Genomic DNA, 23,023 nt, shown 5'->3' on the forward strand with positions numbered 1-23,023 from the left:
TCCTATTTTCAGTCAAAACCAACCGCACGTTGACTCGAAATGTTCTCGCCTTCCGTATTGCACGGCGCGTTACCTGTCTGGGTGCTCCTTGACCACTTGGTAGACTTTGAGCAGGAAGGTGTCGTTGCAGAAGGCTCGGCTCACACACTCCTTGTAGAGGCGGAACTCGGCGGCGGTGACCGCCTCGCCCTCGGGGATCTGCGACAGGTTGAACTTGTACTCTTTGTGGCGACGCCGTTGCGGGGCGAGCTCCCGGTCGTGCTCCGCTGCGGGACGGAGATCGCACAAAGACGACGTCCGTTACCAAGTGAACATAAGCCGATGATCAATAGAAAGGAATAGCACACGCGCCTCGCGGTTCCGGGGCCCGGGGTTCGAATCCCGAACGGTCGTTCGTCTCTATGTGCCCTGCGAATGGGTGGCGACCGGTTCAGGGCGTACCCCGCCTCCTCAAGGAAATGGATGGGCGGATGACCTTTGCACTCAGGGTTCAACTTTGATTTGATACTGTCGACTAACGGTGTCCGACAGCAATTGAGGCGATAGCTTGCATGACTCCGACGGTAATGATTCTGCTCAACACAAAACCGGCAAGTGAGCACGAGTTCCGATCGCTCAAAAGAGTTTCTCGGTGGTGGCAAAAGTTTCTACATCGCAGTAATAAACACCGAAAGGCATAAAACGACACCTGCAATTGCAAATAGCGTCCATTTTCGACAGTGTTACCCTATTTAGTGTCGTGGATGAGCTGGACCTCATCCCTGCTGATTTTGGTTCACCCTGAACTGGTTGTCAGCCAATGGCAGAGCACACAAACAACCATTCACACTCACACATTTTGGGGAATGTGGGAGCAACGTGTGCGCGCGTGTGTATATATAGCTATCGCTTACATAAGATCATCGTCTGCACTTCCAGTCCGCGCATTATAAAATGATGGTATATTTATGATATTCCGGGACTCTTCAAACGAGCCATAAATGGCATAAAGTACTCAACTTAGCATATGCAGTATATATTCGAAGTATCATAAAAACATAATGGGTCCATCCAAGTGTAATGGGGACCTTCACAGTTGACACTCTATTCAAGCTGGCATCGCTAACTTCGTCATCATCCTCGTAACATTGATTTATTGATTTTCCCCTTATACCTGGGGGAGTCAATTAAAAACTAATCGCCTTCCTCATCTGTCAGCAAGATACAAAAAAAATTCATTATTATTGCTGTGTATGAATAATAACAGTGGCTAGCCCGCAATCATCGTATTTTATAGTCTATACTGTCAACGGGGACAGGCGATATCACGTTTTGTCTCCAAAATAGATGCGCGTGCCCACTTATCCACAAACACACCAAATAGTCACAAGCAGAATTGAATATTTACAAATGACAAGTCATGATGAATGCACACACAACATTAAAAAAAACGTAAACCATGGATATATTTGCGGATCTGAAAACCCGTGTACATCGCGAACATATTTGTGGTTCTGACAAATGTGTAAATCGTGGATATATCTTTTTAGATCTGAAAAAAAAAAAAAAAAACACGTCTCACTTGCGGACATATTTGTGTAAATAATTTTGAGACAAATCTCTCCCCATAAGCCGACCGCCAAAGGGCCCCGCAGCCACTTCCGTGGATGGATTAAAAAAAAAAAAAGCAGAATAAGGGATGCATAAATAGCAAACGAAACCTCAAGAATGTGCTCAATCCTGCAAAACACACACACACACAAACGTGCAAGTTAATTGATTGGACAGATCATTCAAGACAAGACAAACAACCCTCCACACACACACACACACATACGCACGCACGCACGCACGCACGCACGCAAGTTGGTAGTTTTCACGGAGTGCACTGAGGTTGAGCGGGCTGCGCTTTCCTCACCGCAGACTGGAAGTGCAGACGGACTGGGAACCAAAGAGGGATTTATGCAACTCGACGAGCTTTTTTACATGCGGGATGACTCGGGCCCTCGTTCATAATTGTTACGTACTCGTCAAACGGTGCGTGGAAGACGCCACTAGCCACACAATTGTTTGGATTTGTAAATGCAATTTCCCCCCAAAAAAGGAAGGTCTGGCACGCGCGGGTGTATCATTAAGTACGTTTTTAGGCCGTGCGTGAGCAAATAAAGAACACACGAATTTGCTCGCACTGCAGACGTCGCCGCACACGCTTCGGCGTAAAAAGACCAGTTACAGCAAAAAAATGTCGCAGATTAACATTTTGGATTGTAGAGGACATATTATCGGAAATTGGTACTTCAATTGAGGCTGGCGTACGTAGCGCTCAAGTTGTGAGCACATCCGCCTCGCACAGATAATGTGCGAATGGTTGTTTTGTCTGTTTGTCGATATGCGCTGCGTGATTGGCTGAACTGGAGTGCCTGTCCACCCATCAAGTGTTAAATTCAATAAAAGAGTCAATCGTAAGTTGGCTAATTTACACGGAAAGTGAGTTTTTCTGCCCGTGACTTGACAGCGAGGCCGGGCGAAGATATGGGTCCGCAGCATGCAACGCACGTCCAGATCCGCACACTAATTGGCAAGCGTGATTCAGCGTCTCGGTGATGGACGTCAATCTCCGCGAGAGAAAACATTTTGTGAGGGTCGGGGCTCTGCAGTTCAGCCAACCGTTGCTCCGCTCCCCTTGCCTACGCTCACTAGGTTCGTGGGCGTACCGGAGCCGACTGCCGGGCGAGAGGCGGGGTACGCCCTGAACCGGTCACCAGCCGGTCACAGGCCACATAGAAACAAACAACCATTTGCACTCACATTCACACCTACGGGTCATTTAGAGTCTTCAATTAACCGACCGTGCCTGTTGTTGGGATGTGGGAGGAACCCGTAGTACCCGGAGAAAACCCACGCAGGCGCGCGTGCAACATGCAATTCTGCACAGTGGTCGAATTTGCATACCTGGGCTCATTTATCACATTCATACTCCATCCTAGATGACTTCAACACACGCTTGGCGACTGACTTACGGTAAATACTCAGTGGGGAGTGAGGAAAAGTAAAGCGGGGCTATTAAGTCAATCAATATTTCACGTTGTTAAAGAGATATTTTATTCAATACTACTTTTTTAAGACGTAAGCCAAATAGAAGTGCCATCTATTTCTGCGACTGAGCCAGGATCGTTAAATCCTTTTATGACGTGGGGAACCGCCCGAAATGGGCCAACGACACATTTTGTTCCTCTGGTCTCGGCCCGAAGAGCACGAATGACGTTGAAGGTCTTGGAACGCGCCACGGTGGGAATGCCCACCATGACCTGGTGCCCACATTTTGCCAAGTCACATAAACCTGGGTGACAAACCAAGCAGAACGAAGCAGAACCGAGCAACGTCCGCCCCTGGCACCGTTAACCTGCAGGGCGCCGGTGGAAATTCAGCTACCGTGGGTCGAAGACGGAGGAGAGGTGGAAAGTGGGTTCTTAGGCAGAAAGAGAAGAGGAAAGCACAGAGCCTACAATTGAAGGGTTGAAATTATTTGACCTGGGTGTAGATGGGAAGAGAAATGGAGTAGGGGTTACTTTAAAGGAAGACTAAGAATAAGAAAATGTCTTGGAGGTGAAAAGAGCATTGGATAGTGTAATCTGAAGTAGGTTACCAACTGTAAGTTCGCAGTGGGGGAGAGTGTGGTGGCTCGACAGCATAGCGTGGCGGTGTGGAAAACAACTCTGGTGGTGGGGAGGAAGATTAAGAAGACAAAAGCATGGCAGCAAACCATGAGAAAGGAAGGGTGCTGTGCGGTTTTTCGGGAAGGGGCGAGACAGGCTCTCGGTGGACGGGAGCAGCTTCCGGAAGACTGGACCGCTGCAGCCGAGGTGATCGGAGAAGCAGCCAGGAGAGCACTTGGCGTATCTTCTGGCAGGAAAGGAGAGAAGCAGACTTGGTGGCGGAACCTCACAGTACAGGAAATCATACAAGCAAAAAGGTTAGCGAAGAAGAAGCGGGACACTGGGAGGACCGAGGAGAGGCGGAAGGAATACGTTGAGAAGATGCGACGTAGGGCAAAGGTAGAGGTGGCAAAGGCCAAACGAGGCGCATATGATGACACGTGTGCCAGGTTGGACACTAAAGAAGGAGAACAAGATCGATATGGGTTGGCCAGACTGAGGGATAGCGATGAATTATTAGAATTCTTGTGACGGAAATGTCTTGACTGGTACCAGCAGTGTGCTGGATAGATGGAAGGAATACCTAAGGGCAATTTAAAGAGTCTTCAATCAACCTAGCATGCATATTTTGGGGATGTGGGAGGAAACCCGAGTGCCCGGAGAAAAGCCTCTCGGGCACGGGGAGAACAGTGTGAGGCAACAACATTTTATGTCGACACATAATACAAACACAATCATCAAAACGAATTTATTCTGACAATCAACCCACCGCCCGTTATGGACGGCAGCGCTATGTTAATTAAACCCCGTTTTAATCGATGCTCATTGAGCTGGACTCGCATAATAGCAGCTTTTTTTTTTTTTTTTTACCACTTTTATATTGCGACTTAAATTTAAACTTGAACCTACATTTTTTTCCTGAAAATGTTGGTCAAACTCAGAATTGTATGACTACTGATTGATAACTGATGTATAGTTCTATGTTGACCCGTGTTTGGTCCTTGGTTCATGACTTACTGTATGTTTGTGATTGTCAGTCAATTTATCAGAAATTTCTGGCACTGCCAGAAAAACAGGAACCCGCTTGCCGAACTTAGCACTGAGCAAACCGCTGTAAGCTCGCTACGCTTGGCTGCAATCGGGAGTGTCAGGAAATCGGCGCAAAAAGGAAGGCCCTAACGGTCCACCGGGACTCGTCATTATCTTCGTGTGCGTCTTCGGAGAGAGATTTTCTCCTGACCTGGCATCAAAGGACCGAGCGGGAACAGTTTACGTGCGCACAGCGATCGATGCATCACAATCATGTGCGCTGACATCAGAGAACATACACATACACACGCACACAAAGCGAGAGCGCGGAAGCTTTTAAACCCGCACACGCAAGCCCGGACGTCAGTGATGCAAGAACTGGGGTCCAGGCGGGAGCATTGGTCCACGGCGAGGATACGAGGGAGTGAGGTCGGCCCATCTGTAGACGGTCGAGCCCGCGCAAGCAAACAGAAACAGCTTTAACCTGCGTGTCCGATACGGCGCCTTTAAGTGACGGAGAGCTGGGTTCGGCGCTCTAAGGGCAGGGCGCTCTAAAAGTAACAATCTGCAATAATTGCAGAAATATGAATGTCAGTGTTGCAATGAGCCCGCTGCAGCTGCTGTGTGAAAAATGTCGACATTTCCCGCTAAACCAGCAGGCGTGGGCCATCTCTTCTGTCGGAGCATTCCTGCACTTGACAGACGGTGATGTTTTACGCGTTAAGCTGGTTTGTTTGGAATAAGACGGAAAACAACTTGGTGTTCGAGCGCGTGGGGGCTCAAGTCAGATGAAACCCGAACAGGTCATGTCTGGAAAAGGTCATTTGGCTCACAGTTTGCTTGGCTTGGGTGATAAGAAGAGCAACTTCATGCACGTTATGAAGCCCATTATATGGCAAGAAAGCTTAGCGCTGCAGAAAATCTAATATTTTGCCCCTCCCAAAAATAGGACTTCAAGAGGCCAGAATGTGCTCATTCGCTCTCCGAACGGGGTCCCGAATGAAGTGTCAGCCCAGCGCAGTCCTTCGCTCTGTCCTCACTGTGCTGCATTCCGTGCCAGTTGATAAACAAAGAGGATGAGCGAGATCAGGGCAACACGTCCGCTCTTTTGACAGTAGGTGGATCATGTGCCGTAATTGCTCCTCTTTTTGCGAGCAGATGGATATCTGGGCGACGGCGTCTTGCGCTGCCGTGCTATCAACAGCTCACTTTTCCAGTCGGCAGCTCGTCCGCTGCCAGCAGTACATCTCATACCCGCGTGTCAGCAGGAGAACCGATTCCATCTCTTCCGTCACTATTCGTCGGTAACGGTAATAAGAGTTACGGGGAGATGCTTGTCTAAATACTTCAGCGCGAATTTGAGAAACATGTAAATGTCTTCTGCTTACTGTATCTGGGGCAGCAGCTTAAGCAGGGCAGCCAAGACTTCCTTCCCCCCAGCCACTTCGTCCAGCTCATTTGGGGAGATCCCAAGGCTTTGCCGGGCCAACCAGGAGATAGTCTCTCCGGCGCATCCTGGGTAGTCCCCAAGGCCTCTTCCCGGTGGAACAGGCCCAGAACACCTCACCGGGGAGGCATCCTTACCATGTGCCCGGGTCGCCTCATCTGGCGCCTCTCAACGGGAGGACCTCCCGGATGACCGAGCTTTTCTCACCCTACGTCTCGGGGACACCCTCCGATTATAAAGTCTACGGGTGATAATAAGAGTAATAATGATAATTATTCCCATGCTGCACATCGGATTCCAGTGTTATGTCCTTCCTGGCCTTTCGGCGGTCTTTTGACAATCATGACCACCTTATCCCCGACATCATAAATCGGCTACGTTATCGTGTAACAGTTATACGCAATTTACATTGCTCGTTTGGAAAAATCCACGCACCGTTTTTGTGCCTCTCGCAATCTGGTTTGCTCAACATTTTTTCACCATCGATCTGTCCCGCCCGCGATCTGGGTTTTTGATCATCTGCACACGACTGTTTACGATGCATTCAAATGTGTTACGACATGTTAAAAAGAAATGTGTTTTATGGCTGTGGGGGCGGGGGGTCACCCCTAAACTACGCCCCTGACTGTGAAGTCAACAGGCTAACCACTACCATTCTCAAAACACATACTAGAAAATTCCTGGTTGGCGTGAATGCGGAGACATTTGTCGCACACAATTCCAGTTCTTCCTCATGTATGCGCTCTTTGCCCCGGGTAGTCTAGCTTGCTCCCTCATGACGAAAACATGCATTTTAGGTTCTTTTAAGACTCTTAATTGCCCATACGTGTGAATGGGAACGGTTGTTTTTCTATATTTGCCCTGCCATTGACTGGCAACCAGTCCAGGGTGTACAACCCACCACCTTAATCGGAACAAGTACTATCGGAATTGTATGGATGGATGTCAATTGCTTGACTCAGCATTCGCGCAATTGAAGGATCCATTAGCGTTGAACACTATTGCTGCTAAATGGACTTGAAAACGCCGACCAAGAAACAAACACTGCAAATTTCCTAAAGGGTTGTGTTCGTTCAAGGAAGTCTGGCTGCTTGGTGTTTTCACATGACAAGGAAAAGTTTGAATTTGCCGCTCATGAAAATGTCATTCTGCAGTCCCAATGCGTTGGAATTAAGTTCATCAAGAAGGCGGGAGTGCCTCCTGCGATACATATTCGCTTTATTTCCAATATTCCAAAGACTCCGATGAGAAAAACAATATTTGTGCAGGTGTCTGGTGTCCAAGTCCAATTTTTTTGCCTTCTCCAACATCCTGTTCTCTTTTGGAAGAGGCTCGGGCACGTCAGCGACAAAGCTCTGCGGTAAGACCCGAAGACAAAAAATACAGAGACCGGAATGACAACAACACAGCGCAAACCCAAAGCATCCGTCTTAGTTTCAACGCAATGCACACTTCAGTCATACATCGCAGTGACGGCAGCCGTGATTCGTTGGCCTTCGGGACACCATCGGCACGGCCGGTAAGCCAACGCGTTTGAAGGAATGTCCTGTTTAAAATGAACGACACAATCAGCGTTTTAAATAATGTTAATGTTGGCGTATAACAGCACAATAATCTCTCCGTTTTGCCTCCCGTTTTTGGATACTGCTGCCTTTTTTGGATTGCCCGCCTGTGTACGGGCACCGACCTCTGCCCGTATATTAAACCTCTATTTTTTTTATTTTTTTTTTGGGGGGGGGGGGAACCTGTCCATTTGTTTTGGAGTCGTGCATTTTGGGGTCCTATCCTCTGTTCCGTTCATGACAACCTGATTATCGTTGTTGTACTGTTGACGGTGGTTAACTTTTTGCACTTGCGTGCTGGGTGATTTTATGATGGTGACAGCTCGACCAAAATGACGTCTTCAAGATCCGAAGAAATTGGAGGTCGATCAGCATCCCGTAGTGACTTTTCTAAGTGTTATTGCAACAGTGTGTAGCGGTAGAAGCAGTAGAGAGTACGCTGCTACGTGATGCACTACGAACGTCTGCGTTCGGGCGGCAGGTGTACGCGTCTGAGTGTGTGTGAGCGTATACGGATGCCCGGACTCCGGCGGAGCCCTCCCGGATCGGGTAGAGGAAGCCGGCGTCAAGGCCGGGAGACGGATCTCTCCCGTGAGATCTGATAAATAAGGAAAAATATCGTTGAAAAGGGGGAAAGCAAGTCCAAATGTCGGCTTTGCGTTCCACAGCCGCGAGGTAGAGGGACTGTTTTCTGTCACCATGAACAGCTCATTTTATATGCCAATCCCAGCGTTTTTCCTTCCCCCTCTCCCGTGCAACCTCACCCTCCGTCTACCCGTTTCCCCACCGTTCTCTCCGTCGCGAAGGCGACCGAGCCGCCGCTGCGAAGTGACCGCAGAGCATTTCAGCAGCTGAATCGGCCGATAGTCTTGCAGATGAATATACGCCCGACCGCTTGTTTTACACACAGTCGAACATTAAGTTAGAGAGAAACAGTTAAATATGGATCCTCATTTTCTCTCTGAACGTTTGGAACTCCAGTTCACGCTTTTGTATTGACCTTACGTCAAATATTTCATTTGAGTGGTTTCCTAAAAATGCTTGAAATTCTTTGAATGGCTTTTGAAGATTATTTTTACCGAGCTCTCCGAACGTGCTGAACTCCCGTTTCCATCCCAGGTTTGTATTGAGTTGATGTGTTGTTCAGCCGAGAAACTAGTTGGGAAGGTATAACTGGTGCTTCTGCTGGTTGCAGCCACGTAGCTTGAATTGCTTTCACACACGAGCAATTCCACAAATGATTCTTATTGATCCATAAACCTGTCATTATGCCCCGTCATAATTGTATTCATCACAAATTCGTCAGAAATGACGTTTTGACTGATGCCTGCTTTTTTGACGATTCATCATCAATATCAATCATTGGGCTGGAACAGTTTTTGAAAACGGTTGGGTTCAACCGATTCGCGTTCGGTCCGGCAGGGAAACCTTTTTTTCCCCCCCCCCCTCATTTACGATTGAGGTGGAGCCCACGGTGGCACTAATGCTCGCCAAGATGGCGTCAACCCCCACCCGAGTCGTTGACGAGGCAGGACACGTCGAGTGCGTTCGGAAATTAAACGTTGCCACAGTTACCTTGAAAAAGTCATTGAGTTACTCTACTGATTACTCGAACTTTAAATTAACTTAGTTACTTTACTGATGACTATTGTCCTCTTTAGAGAAACTCGGAAGTAGTGAGTGTATTTCCGGTTTTGTGCCAACCCCTCGTCACTGCGGCATTGCGTTCGCGCCGCCGGCTGCTCGGGTGCACGCCAGTCGACTAATATGCGGAAAACGCGCAACACGTCACGTGACGTCATGGCCCCCAGAGCCCTCCGTTGATAAATTAACAATAATTAGTCCATTTTTCCATCATCGTCCGGTCCTATATTTCAAATCCATTGTGGTGTAGCGTAGAGGCAAAAAGATGAGAATTGCGTGGATGTCCCAACATTGATGGCCCCGACTGTACACTGACTTGAACTCAGACCCGCTAACCACGACCCACCCTGCTGCCCCAATGATACATTACATTATTCTGTCAAAAATGAACCCCGGTCCCATTGCTTTGCAGCATCGGAGGATCTTATCAGTAAGGACATGCAGAGGAAACTCTGCCCCGTTCTCCCTCATGTATGCACTCTCCAAGCAGATGTCTTTACATACAGTACATCATCGGCACTGTGCTTCATTTAATTGTTCCATCTTTCTGCATTCAAGGGCCAAGCCCTATTTAGAGACGCACACAGCGGATGTGTATCGTGTGGCTTTGGTGTAGGAGAAACATGCAGAACTTTTGTCCTGTGGTCATCTCCTCTGACAACCCTTTTTCCATGGATTGTTCGTTTCTGAATTTCTGTCACATTTCGGCATACACTTACATCATCGAGTGTCCGTTTTATGCCAGAGGGGGAAATAACTCGATAAATGCCTCTTACTTAAGAGTCAGTGTGCTTTTGACACATGGTTGCCTTAATGCAGGGTTTTCTCAACTTGTTCGGCTCAAAAACCCAAAGTTAGAAATGCGGTTGCTCCCTGTGGCCCAAAGTGACTAAAATACATAAAATACAGTATTTTCATGTCGTAGCAGCGATATATGGACTATATACTGTTGCCTCCGATGTTGCCTTGGAATGTTCTCATTCATCCAGGTCGTTTCAATCTCAGTGCACTGAAGCAATCGCAACTGGACTGCAGTTGTCTGAGAGGACGTTTCAGCTCTTATCAGAGCAGACTTCATCACTTCATGCAACGAGGCTGAGTTGAGTTAGGCCACAGACCAGCTGCCGGAGCCCATCCCAGCGAACTTCGGGCGAGAGGCGGGGTACACCCTGAACTGGTCACCAGCCAATCGCAGGGCACATCGAAACAACCAACCAACCGGGACGAAAACCACCCTGCTCCTCCTGAATCTGAGATTCAACTTCCCCACGGACCCTCCTCTCCAGCGCCCCTGAATAGACCTTACCGGGGAGGCTGGTAAGGTCTAAGAGTGTGTGTGTGTGTGTGTGTGTGTGTGTGTGCGCGTGTGTGTATATATACACACACTCTTTCTGGCTTTCATTAGATTGTACAAATGGAGTTAAAGTTTGGGCCAATCAGTGTAGTTACAGTGTGGATTTCCAAAATGAGTGATGGTCCATTTTTATTGGGTCAAGTAATAAACCACTCTGTTGTCATCATCAATCATGCACATCATTTCTTGGCAAGCGATTTTTGATCCATGTCTGTTGTAGTAGATTCATGTCTTCTGTGTTCGTTATAATTAGTTTAAATATAGCGGATGCCAACGTTGCATTTTAGTCCGGGCCCCGGAGAGGAACCACATTTTCTAAATTGGGTTTGGGAAAAAGTGATGAAGACAATTGTTTTTCAATGAGATACCAATACAAATGCAACTCGCGAATTTGTCGCGAAACTGCCATATTACTGTGAATATTCTTATCGTTATAGCGTCATGGGAAATTTCCCTCCATCTTCTCATCTCATCCCTTCCTCCCTTGCCTTCCTTCCGACCGCCCGACGACCACGACCGTTTTCCTGTCCGTATCGTGTTTGGAAAGCCAAGCGAGAGGGTCAGTCGAGGGCTCGTAAATTTGTCAAAAAGGAGGCCGCGGCGCTTTGGGAGGGTCAAGAGCTTCGGCGCTCACACCGAGGCTTTTTCTCACAGCGCAGTGACACTTGTTGTTTCAGGCATGTCCTTTTTAGACAGACCGCCAGTTCGTGCGTCGGGGGACCTGAGGGGTGCTCGTCGGATGGAGACGCGCTTAAATTCTGCAATTCCAAAACGGATCGGACGATCCCGGAAAGGCACGGACAAATTACGCACGTCTGCATTTGTCCAATTGTGTTACACAACTTAAGGTAAACTGGGTTGCACAAGAGCCGTAAACAATATATCGTCTTCCGATTGTAATAAGGCTTACTTGTAACTAATTGATGTAACAATGTTTAGTAATGTGGTTTGAGTTGAAGTGGTGAAGACGTGCACTGCATCATACTGAGAGCTGTTTCTAATAGATTCCCCGCTCTCGTGTTGTTTGACTCAATGTCCAGGCTCTACTATGGGCGGACTTAATTGATTAGCTACCAAAAAAAGAATTACATTCACGGTAAAGTAGCAAAAGGAAAAATGCCTTTGGCGTAACAAGGGGGTGGGCATTTGAGAAATGTCCACGTTTGACTATTAGGAAAATTAATTGATCGATTTTTTTATATGAATTTTAGACGGCTTAAAACAATTTCAACCAATACCGGAGACGAGCGAGCGAGCGAGCGAGTGAGTGGGTGGGTGGGTGGTCCCAAAGGCAACTTCTCCCCACCATGGACAGTCCATCACATCCACTCCGTGACAGTGCATCAGCGGAGGGGCTCTTGATACGCACGGGCTGTTTTTGTCCCAATTTTGCCCCTTTTCCACCAAGGATGAGAAATGCCAGATGATTTTGTTTTGTAAGAGTATCCTGTAAGATTATCCATTGGTCTGAGGTGCGTTAAGAGTGAATCTATCCCGATGATTGGGTCCGAAACAAGGAAACGGGCTTCATTAACAAGACCCGAAACACAATAATGCCGCTTTGCCTATTTAGTTTGCTTCACGGCGATCGATCAATAGCTCAATCGGCCAATCAATCTATTTATCTGAGGATAGTATGTTTTCCGCGTATGCTTAAGAAAGAGTCTCTCTAGGGTCTTTCTCGATAACCTTGTTGAGGTCACGGTGGTACTTCTTTAGACAGTAAACCAGTTAAGAATGAATCAACAGCGCCTCTGCTGGTTGCAGTGAAACCGTTCATCGTTCATTCGACAATCAAATGAGAAATGAATTGCAGAAAAAAAAGATTGTATTCAAAACTCATTTTCAAAAATCTTTTTCAAAAAGACTGCAAATATGAAGAATTGACCAATATTTGGGCAGTCTGCAGTTCTGCAGTGCTTACAAATGACAGCCTGGAAAGGACCGCTAAGAATATCAACACCTTTTTCAAACAAACTTCATAAAAAGTAGGATTTTTATTGCCAAGTCGTCCTACAGTTATTGGCTCACTTTGGCATTCTTTCCATGAATTGTGGTGAAGTCTTGTTTTGTTTTTTTTTTAAAACCTTAAAGCGACATCCTGGAACAACCATTTCTTTCCACGAATGTACCCACCCTGTGAATAAAAACAACCTGAAGATTAACAGAGGGACATTTATGCACACACAAATATGTAAAAATACTCGAGAACAAACACATCAGCGGAACACTTCTTTTCTCCCTTTTCTCCCCCTCTCTCGCTATGTCCACTTTTTGCAGCAATAAATCCCACTGGGCCTCTCAGGAGTCTTCACGTAACAATGCGACAGATGGAATGTTTTCCACGATTATCTAATTCCTGAACACCGTGATCAGCCCCATTAGCACCGCGAGCCTCTTGGTTGTTGCTGGCGGTGGGGGTCGTGACGGTAATGGATGAAGTTGACTCGGCGCACAAGGCCAGGTCGTCAAGTAGTCGGTTCAATGGTTCACAGATAAACGGGGGGTTTTAAGAGCAGGGCGGGCGAGAAATTTTAAAAAGTTACTAGTGCTGTGAAAAGGTAACATTCTTAAGATTATTTCCGTCGTTGCCCCACTTTAATGTTTAAGATGATCAACCAAATGTACATATCAGACAAATATAACCCAAGTGAACTTAAAATGGTGTTTTTAAAATGGCAATTTTATTCTTTACGGGGGGGAAAAAATTATCTATTCAAAGATACCTGGCCATGTGTGAAAAAGTAATGACCTCCCTTTATTGAATCATGAATGGTGGCAATGAATTTGCACCGAAAACGCAGAGTCGCAGCATCCACATCATGAGACGACATGAGCGGCGGTTTCCGGTATGAGGTACGGTATAAAATACCGGTCAAACAGTGACAAATATTTTCAACCCAATAGGCCGAGAGAACCCTTCTCTTCTAGCGTTGGCTTACACACAGGCGTCGCCTCGCCTCGCCTCGCCTCTGGATTTGTCGGACAGCGACAATCGCTTTCGACATAATAGCGTTGAAGGATACCACTGTCCCGACTTCCTGGCATTGCTTCACACACAGGAGCGCTTTTGCTTCTGTTACAGCTCTGGAATTGTCCTCCCTTTCCACATGGATGCCATTTACACAGAACGGCGACACGGGGGGGGGGGGGGGAAGACAATTTAGAAAGACAAAAAGAAATTGAAAAGGGGATTTATACATCTACAGTGCCACAAGGTGTCTCTCCATCCGTTTTCTATAGCGCTTGTCCTCGAGAGTTGCGGTTGAGGCGACGCCTATCCCGGCTATCTCTGGGCAAGAGGCGGCGGACAGGTCGCCAGGCATTCGCCGGGCACTTACAGATAGACCATCACCAATGGGGAATTTACAGTCATCAATGAACCCAATAAACACGTGTTTGAAATGTAGGAGGAAGGCAGACTAACGCGAGGATAAAGCCAAGATTCAAATCGCAAACCTGCTCGGCACTCGGTCGATCGAGGTGCTGGCCGCCACGAGGTGTCATTTAAAAAAAAAAAAAGTAGGCCTACATTATGGATCAATAGAAGGATTTGGCACCTCTTTTTCCTTCACGTTTGGTCAATGATCTCCTTTGAACGGTCTCCTGTCGAGCTGGTTAATAAACACGAGACAAAGTCTGACAGCTTTGCGGTGCTTTCGGCAGGAGATGCACAACTTGTATGTTAACATATACAATGTATCCTCTCTTTACACACACACACAAACTGAATGGCACTCATATGAGGCCCGCACACATGGCCTGAATAAGACTCACAGCTGCGCGGGACAAGTTGTAAAACGGATCGTGGAGCAGTATCACAAAAACAAAGGTAAACATGAACTGAGACTGAAAATGGCTCACTGATCCGTGCCAAAAGTCAATACTTTTCACTTCTGTACAAAATGTTAAATGCATGTTCTTGCCAGAGCAGAGGAGAGGGGAGCGAACACCTCCAAGACACTATTTGCAAAATCTATTTCTCCAATGAGTTGACAATAAAATGGTGGGCCAAAATCTAGCGGATCTTGTGCTGTACCCAAAGGAGGCCATCATTTCGAAATGTTGTCGATGAGCCATTTAATGCGCTGTTGCGCAGCGTGTAGAAGCAGGTGTTGGTCATCAAAGCAGAGCATGCGTGGCGGTAGATAAAGAACTGCCGAGAAAACACGAGAGGTAAACGGAGATAAAAAGTAAAGATGTATGAGGGGGGGAAAGTGAAGCGTTGCTGCAGAGAGCAAATTCCTCCATGACTGTACATCCGGGGTGATAAATGACAGCGGCGGGCGCTAATCAGATGTTCCGCTGGGGTTATCAGCTGTGTTCAATCGATTGTTAGCAGCCGGGAGCGTGTTGCACTTAGGCTCACGTCTCGTGACGCTATCACTCTTAGGTGGAATGTCCAAACCGAGGCGGGACGGCGAGAAGAAGAACACAACAAGGGGGATCATCTCGGGTCCAATCACCACTGGCATCTTGTTAGCTCAAAGAGTTATGGCGTGAGAAGGGGGAGATAGCGTCCGGATGGGTGGGCATGAAATGTGTGTGTCCAGCGCTTGGTGTGAGACAGCGATGACTTTGTTTGAGAAATGGAAAGTTGTTTTATAATTTAGCTTCGTAGCCTACCTACTGTGTTGCCTGTGCATGACAATAAGGTGGCAAAAAAAGCAAAACAAACATAGCAAAATACATTTGGAACTTTACTGCTTTTGGCCAAAAATGTCTATCACCGTTACCGTATCTTATGCCGCGGAGCCCCAAAATGACAAACTGGTCCAAGCCAGCTCGGCATGACAAACACAGCGGGATTAGCATCTCGTGCATCGACGAAGAAGGCGGCTAGCTAGCCGCCAGTACTAATGTGAATTGCGGGACACGTTGACCGTCGACACTGAAAACATACGCCGTAGTCATAAATACGCACGCTTCGATTCGGCGCCAAGCGATATCGGCTCTCGTCTTCCCTGACGCGCCGCTCCCCGCAGCCGGGAAAGCCCAGAGCCCGTGAGGGTGACTGATGGGTCAGCGGCAGCCGGACTGCGGATTGAAGCATTTTACGAAGCGGAGGAAAAAAATGAAAAGGAACTCCGACTGCCGGTGGCGGCCTGGTGGCCGACTCGGCACGCTTACAGAGACACCTGGCCCGTATACGCTCACGAACTGCCCATTGGCCTTAACGTGTCGGGGTACACCCTGAACTGGCCGCCAGCCAATCGCAGGGCACACAGAAACAAACGACCATTCGCGCACACATTCACACCTACGGGCAAATTTAGAGTTGTCAATTAACCTACCGCGCATGGTTTTTTTTTGGGGGGGGGGGGATGTGGGAGGAACCCGGAGTGCCCGGAGAAAAGCCACGCAGGCGCGGGGAGAACGTGCAAACTCCACACAGGAGTCCGCAGATGTCACATTATTGCCATATTATTTTGCTAAGATCGCACTACATTGGTACACTACAAAGAGCTTGCATTGAGTCACGCCCCCAAAATGCATTTTTATACAAATTAAAAGTGCATGACTATTTTCACAAGCCTACTAAATTCTAGCGAGAAGACACATTTATTCAGGCAATGATAAGGAGTCACTTCCAACAAAAAAAGTCGACACAAGGCGGATTGATGCCAAAGCCTAACTGGACAAGAAATGACCAGGTAAACCAGAGAAATCCCCCCAAGCTTACGACTGCTTGTTTCTCAGAGCTCGTGTAGGTTTTAGGAGCAATCCTGACAAAAGGGGAGACAAAGGATGAATTGGATGAGGGTAATTATTTGTATGTGTTGAGCCAGTAATCAAACAGTGAGTCAACTTGTAATGACAAAATCATATCTGATGATCTAAACAGACAAACACAAACAGCAGCTTGCGATGCATGAATGCGTTTTTTCCCCCTCGCTGATCTAAAAGGGGGCTTTGCCGACAGACAAAGAGCTTTCCTGATTTCCTCAAAGTCTTGCATTCCTCATTTAACCTCTGGCTAATGCTGTTTACGCTAAGTTGAGGTGACGAGACGGATGGTCTTCTGTTCTTGTCTTAGGGCTTTCTGCAGGAAGTATTTCAAGATGATTTACCGGTAGTTCATATTTTCCAAAGCTGTTTTTCCGCATCAAACAATTGACTCTTCGATGGAAGCCAACTCATTATTTTATCGTGTTGTGGCTTTGAGGTTGCATTTCTCGACAGAGCCGCTCCACGTGAGCTCAGACACGGAGATAAGCAACCAGGCTTCATAAGACAAGGAAAACTCCACTACGCTGACCGAGGCTCTCTGACCTGCTTGATCTCCTTCAAAGCTTCCTGGCTTGTTTCCCGTGAAATGTGCAGAAGACAAGGCAGTGGAGGGCTTCCTTGTTGACTCAAGGTAAGAGAAATTGTTGCAACTCTAGCGTTGCTATGCGATTGTGTGCAAGGGGGGCAGGGGGGGACCGATGAGTGTCGAGAGAGCAACAGTAAAGGTTTCCTGGTCTTTTCCCATGTCGCTATGCCAGGCACAATGCAGACGCACAACGATGGTGCAAAGTTGACTACGGAGTATCAGACCCTTTCTGTGAAATCGGTGGATCAGAGGCATATCATTTCTTCGCGAGGGTGTTTAACACCAGAGACTCACAAGTCCAACAAGTATTACACATGTCACACCAGACGCTGGCACTGATGCAGCGTGGCTGTATGTAAGTGTACACAGCTACAGCAATATCCTGATAAACTGGGTTCCGTGCAGAGGGCGCATGATAATAAATGCCAAATTGTGATCATGTGGACTTGAAACCTTTCAGAAATGCCGCCCAAAAAATGTTCATACTACCGTACTTTCTCGTGTATAATACGCACCCCCAAAGTTGACCTCAAAATTCTGGATAACCCTTCTACCAATGTATAATGCATTTTTACAGCATTTCACAAATTCTGCCAGGGTATGTAAATTTATGAGCGCACCTGTACATATATGCAGTCATATGGACCGCTGTCATATTGGAATGAAAGTGTAGGCTACACCTTTCGCATAACCTCTGGTTGACGGTGGCATATTGGAATGAAAGCGTACAGCTTTTTCATAACCTCTAGATCAGCGGTTCTTAACCTGGGTTCGACCGAACCCCAGGGGTTCGGTCGCTGGGGTTCAACGGAGGACTCGACACAGACCGTGTGCGCGTGCGTGCTTGCGTGTACTCCTAAAAGCCTTTTTACACTGCATTTTCAAGTCAATGTTCATGCCGTTCAAATCTTACAATAATAAAAAAAGAGCCCAAAAACGGTACTCTTACCTCTGAACAATTTTCGAGGATTGTAGATATAACAAAGAAACGGGTTGCAGAAACGCTTGCATCGTGCGCTTTCGACAAACCCATTCATTGTGTACGTGCTGAGGGAGCGGGATCATGGGATGCCGTGTCGCATCGCAGCTCGGTTCAATTCAAAATTCTATTCCAAAGCGGCGGTGCGGTGACGCTTTCGATAGGAGAGGGGCTCGCGGAGTGATTTCTGAGTGCTATTTTGGCGGACTTGTACTGTAAACCGCATGGGATAATGGAGGAAGTCATTATAAATGCGATGCACTCGTGTCCCGAGCTTTGGGACAATAGAAAAGTGATATACCAAGAAATGTCTGCAGGAGGCTTTCAAACTGCTCCCTGCTCCCCCTGAAATACACCTCGAAGCGCTCATTGTGGAACTGTAGCGCACAAATGAACCGAAACTCTCTGAGATCCCGCCGTGCCGTTTTTATGGGATGCAGCCATTCCCTTTTATTTTTTTTTGCTATTGCTGCCTGTCATCTCCTCCTACTAAAAATAAGCAAAGCCGAGGCTTTCTTTTGGAACTGACAAATACATATTGCCGAGGTGCAGACGACTTTTTCACAAGCAAGGAAAGCTTCCTTACTTCGTTGTAGGTTGCTGCATCCACACTTCCAAATACGGGCAAGGCGGCATGCACCGGGGCGCCATCGTCCTTGTGCGCTGCCCTGTGGGCCTTTCGCGCCGATTTAAGTGCGCTGTGAAAAGGCGTAAACAGCTGAGACTCAAAGCCCACGTCCGTTAAGTGTTGAAAGTAGGGCTGTGAGGATTCTGCATTTAAAAAAAAACAAAAACAAATTCACAAAACTGTCTGGCAAGATTGCGACTTGCCTCTTGGGTTTTATTTCAACCTGTCACTCCAGACATTGTCCACCGAGCTGCGCAAGTAAGCGACAATGGGGCACGTCATTCGTCGCAATGCCACATCATTAAAAACAAACAACAACGGCGCAAAGAGGGAAAATGAACACAGTCTATTGTATTAACGCTATTACGGGATAACGAACACTGTTAGGGAATACCGACCACTAACTAACAAGAACGCAGCGTTCTTACGACTATTTACAAAGCCGGTCATTACGCTGGGATTCCTGCGAAGCTGCAATATTATTATTACTATTGTTCTTATTTTAAGCGAATGAAATAAAAGGTAAACCTGGATTGAAGGTGTACGTTTCCTCATCAAGCCTCCTCCGAATGCATGTCATGGCACCGCTGCCAAGTGGCTACTGGCCAGCGAGGCGACTAATGCTAGTTCGATTAAGTATGCGAAGAGAGCCAAATTAAGAGACACAGCTTAATGCAACACTTCGATGTGTGACCTAACACCCCTTGTTGGGGCCGCTCCTTCTTTTGGAAATAAATGTCAAGACACACACGAGCATAGTCAAACTTGTGAGGTCTTGTGGGGTACGCTGACGTATCGCCTGAAGTCCTGATGAATGACAGTAGTTCAGATGTGCGTGCGTGCTTATCTTCCGAGAAGATTTGAGCATTTTTGAAGCGCGTTGGCCATCAAAAGGTGCCGCGGTATTTTCAAAGGCGTTTAAATTGATACATCGATGGCGTATGACGGAACAATGCAAAAACAAAATTACAAATTGAAAAAGGAAAACACTTCTTTTCTAACGCGAGTGTCCTCACTAGGGTTGCGGGTGAGCCGGAACCCATCCCGGCTGACTCTTGGCGAGTGGCGGGCCATACGGCAGCCAATCGTCCAGACGAAACAAGCATTCGCATTTCTGGCCAAGTTAGAGTGTTCCATGGACCTAAGAAGGACGTTGGAGAAAGCCTGACGACCTGGAGAAAACCCACGCGAGCTCAACACAGGAGGGCCTGAGCTGAGAGTCGAATCCGGGACCGCTCGACTGCGCTGCCCGCACTTCAGCCTCATTCATTCGTTTCTCGTCACAGTTCAAAAACAAAAGCGAAAAGAAACTAAACAACAATCACATTTACTTGCCGGGCCTACGAGCTGCATATGGTGTTACACAATGAGCGACTCGCAGACTGATCAGACTTGGTGTTATAATGGCTGACATGTCTCGTCCAAAAGTGACGCAAAATGCAGCCAATGACACAACGCGTCAACAATGTTACACGCAGGAATGCCTTCCGTAACTGACGTTCAGGCGGTCGTCGTTTCACGGCAGCCTTGTTAATATACGACTTTCAAGGTTACGCAAAACGTTCGGACACCGTGTTCCTCTAACAGCTCTCTGGAAAGTCTTCTCGCACATGCGCTAAATTCAACAAAACCATCAACAACGCAGACAGTCGGGGGCCACATGTGCGGCCGTGAAAAGATGCTCACATTTTCCACGAGAGAGGAAAGCGGTAAAACGGTGAGTTCGTGTCGAACGTCCGCATAAGCCACGGAAACCAGAAAGGACATCCCATCTGACGAGTCCGGCCAAGCCTTAAACTGCGGTCACCGCCGAGCGCCGCCCCCGCCGCACGTCGGGACACGCCGGGAGCCGCGGCGTGCCACACGGCGCGCAGGGTCGCTGCGGAGCGGAGCTTGCTGGACGGCAGGATGTCGGCGAGGTAAACGGCGACGAACGTGCTATTCTTGGAATGAAGATGAGAAACAACGTGGAAAAGGGCCTTCTGCTCCCCAATTAGGAGTTTTTCCACAACTGGCTCACGCTGAGCGAGTGTGTCGAAGCGACTCGGGCCTGCGCGTGACTCATGCGCAGTTTCGGGGGATCGGGTCCGTAATCGTCATCCAAAAAAAAAAAAAAACAAGTCAGACAGTTCCCAGCGAGCGCAACGGACGGAACGTAGCGGCTACCGAATGGCTCCGTGCCTCACGAGAATACATCCGAAAACGAGCTCCCTCTCTTGAGCGACTGTTGCAGGCGGCTGCTAAAGACATCATTCCAAGCAAAAGCATCCCATTTAAGTCTCGACTTCACACACACGCGGATTACGTGCTAATGCGGTGCAAAAGCGGAGTGGAAATGGAGGATAAGAAGGCGACGACCACGCGTGTCGGTGGGACCTTTTGCGTGAACGTTTGTAAAATCCCTTCCTCCTCACCGAACTCATCCAAGCGTGCCTTTATGGCTTTTGCTTGGTGAAGCTGCAACAGAGAAGCCGTCACCAAACTAATCACGGGGGGGTCCAATGCGCTGATTGACTCATGAACCAGTTTAGAGCGAAGCGTCGCTCCAGGTGTTAACGTGAATGTCAAACTGTAAACACCGAGTAAGGTAAGTAGAGATCTCAGGCTTTAGAGTTTTGGTATGACTTTGGAAGTGAATTCCATAGAAGGACCACCCGGAATTGTCGTCCCCCCCGCACACGTGATCCAAAGTGTCCCAACGGAGAAAGAGGCCCATTCAAATCAAACCGTAACCGACACACGGTAGTCGTGCGAGGTCTTTTTTTGAAGCGTGTGTGCAGCTTCAATTGCAATTCGCGTGCTTCCTCCTCATTTCATCATCATGTCGCAACATCCGCGCCCTGAGGGCCAATTAGAGAGAACAACAAAGCTTCAAACGGCCGCTGGAAACCGAACGCCTTCGCGTGCGATTATTGAGTGAACCTAACGATTAACGGTCTACGGAGACATCTTTTGACAGCAGGTTGGAAAGCGCATGACAGTCGGTGTGGTCTCTGTGTTGATCTTCCTTGGCTCTGCTTGGAGGCTCCGAGTAAACACTGCAGCGGCTAATGGAAGGAAGGGCTTTCGCGTTCCCAAAACTCGGATGTGATCGAAGCTTGTACGGCCGGCTGGAGCAAATGAAAGCATGATCTCATTTGGTTGAGGTGGGGGGGGGGGGGGGGCATTTGAGGCACACTCGTCTCAAATACAAGTCCTGAATGGTACATCCACTCACATCATAGGGGCTGTGAGCGCATATTGGGATGGATGGATAAATAAAAGTCCCTTGCACTACACTGCAGGTTTCATCAAACGGGGCAGGTGAGCCCCCTCCCATATCGGTTGGCTCTGAAGCGCCATCGGGGCCAAGTAAAGACGACTCACCCAAATGAACGAAGCTCATCACCATGTCGGCGTCATTGAGAAAGGCCGCCTCTTGATACGCGGCCAGTGGCGGGCTCCGCGTGGTCTGCGCGGGCTCCGAGCGCTCCGACGCGCCGTCCGCTCGGCTCGCGTCCCCGCCGGAGATGGTGTTGTACAGGTCCAGCATGAAGAGCGGCGCCGAGTTGTACTTGGCGTGGGACAGGTGAGGCCTGGGTCTGTGCGGCAGGCCCAGGATGGACAGGATCTCCTTCTGCATCTCCCTCCTCTCGTGCGTCCTGAGGCGCCGCTGGATGAAGCCCGGGCGCGCTTGGCTGCTCCCGTCCGGTGAGTGGGATGCGCAGTAGTAGGCGCCCAAGCACAATCCGACCAAGGCGAGCCAGCAGAGGGTCATGGTTTTGTCCCACTGCGCTCTCGGGGACGGGGACGGGGACGGGTCCCACTTGTTAAACAAACAAACAAAGAAAAGAAAAGAAAAGAAACCTGCGCAACGATGATGGAAAGTTGTTAAGAAGGCGCCGGCTCAGAGATCCGAAATCCCAGTGCACTCTTGCGCTGCTACGTCAAGCCATTGGAAATAGTTCCGACAGAAAAAGGCGTCAAACGGCGCTGGTCCCCTTCTCATTGCGGAGTCCCGTGGCGGTGTGGACGGCCTCGGGACAAAAGTGGACCATGCGAATGCGATTCCGAGCTTCTCTACGAGCGGGTCACAACGCAAATGATCGCAAGCGAAATGAGAAGAACTCCTCGGGGTGAAGCCATGTCGCGGCAATGGGTCTGCTCCTCCAAAGTGGACGAACGAGCGCTACGGGTCACCTCCTCCTCCTCCTCCTCCTCCTCCTCCTCCTCCTCCTACTCGCGCGGTCTGACAGTCCAGCAGGTTGCGCTCCAGAATCTCCGCCGCTTTGTGCGCGTGCCCACGTGGGTGTGTTCTGAAACCGCCCACCCCCGTGCGCACTGAGCCCGAAGTGGAGCTCGCTGCGCCACAAGAATAACACCTTTTCATATTTGGGCGCGTGACAGCATGTCTTCACAGGAAGTAAGTGGGACACGACTCCAGCTGTTC

At 48.4% G+C, this 23,023-nt stretch overlaps 1 protein-coding gene across 1 annotated transcript in view; it reads right to left on the bottom strand.

Moving 5' to 3' along the window:
- The window catches only part of bmp6 (bone morphogenetic protein 6), a 49,767-nt gene extending 26,975 nt beyond the window's left edge, over positions 1–22,792 (bottom strand). Inside the window, exons 1-2 of the mRNA XM_061666172.1 lie at positions 21,961–22,792; positions 74–266 (exon numbers count right to left, since the gene is read on the bottom strand). Coding sequence (XP_061522156.1) covers positions 74–266; positions 21,961–22,351 — 584 coding nt within the window. The 5' untranslated portion in view covers positions 22,352–22,792. The remainder of the gene's footprint in view (positions 1–73; positions 267–21,960) is intronic.
- Positions 22,793–23,023: the final 231 nt, after the last annotated feature.

This window comes from Phycodurus eques, chromosome 21, assembly GCF_024500275.1.
Source record: "Phycodurus eques isolate BA_2022a chromosome 21, UOR_Pequ_1.1, whole genome shotgun sequence".
Lineage (NCBI taxonomy): Eukaryota > Metazoa > Chordata > Actinopteri > Syngnathiformes > Syngnathidae > Phycodurus > Phycodurus eques.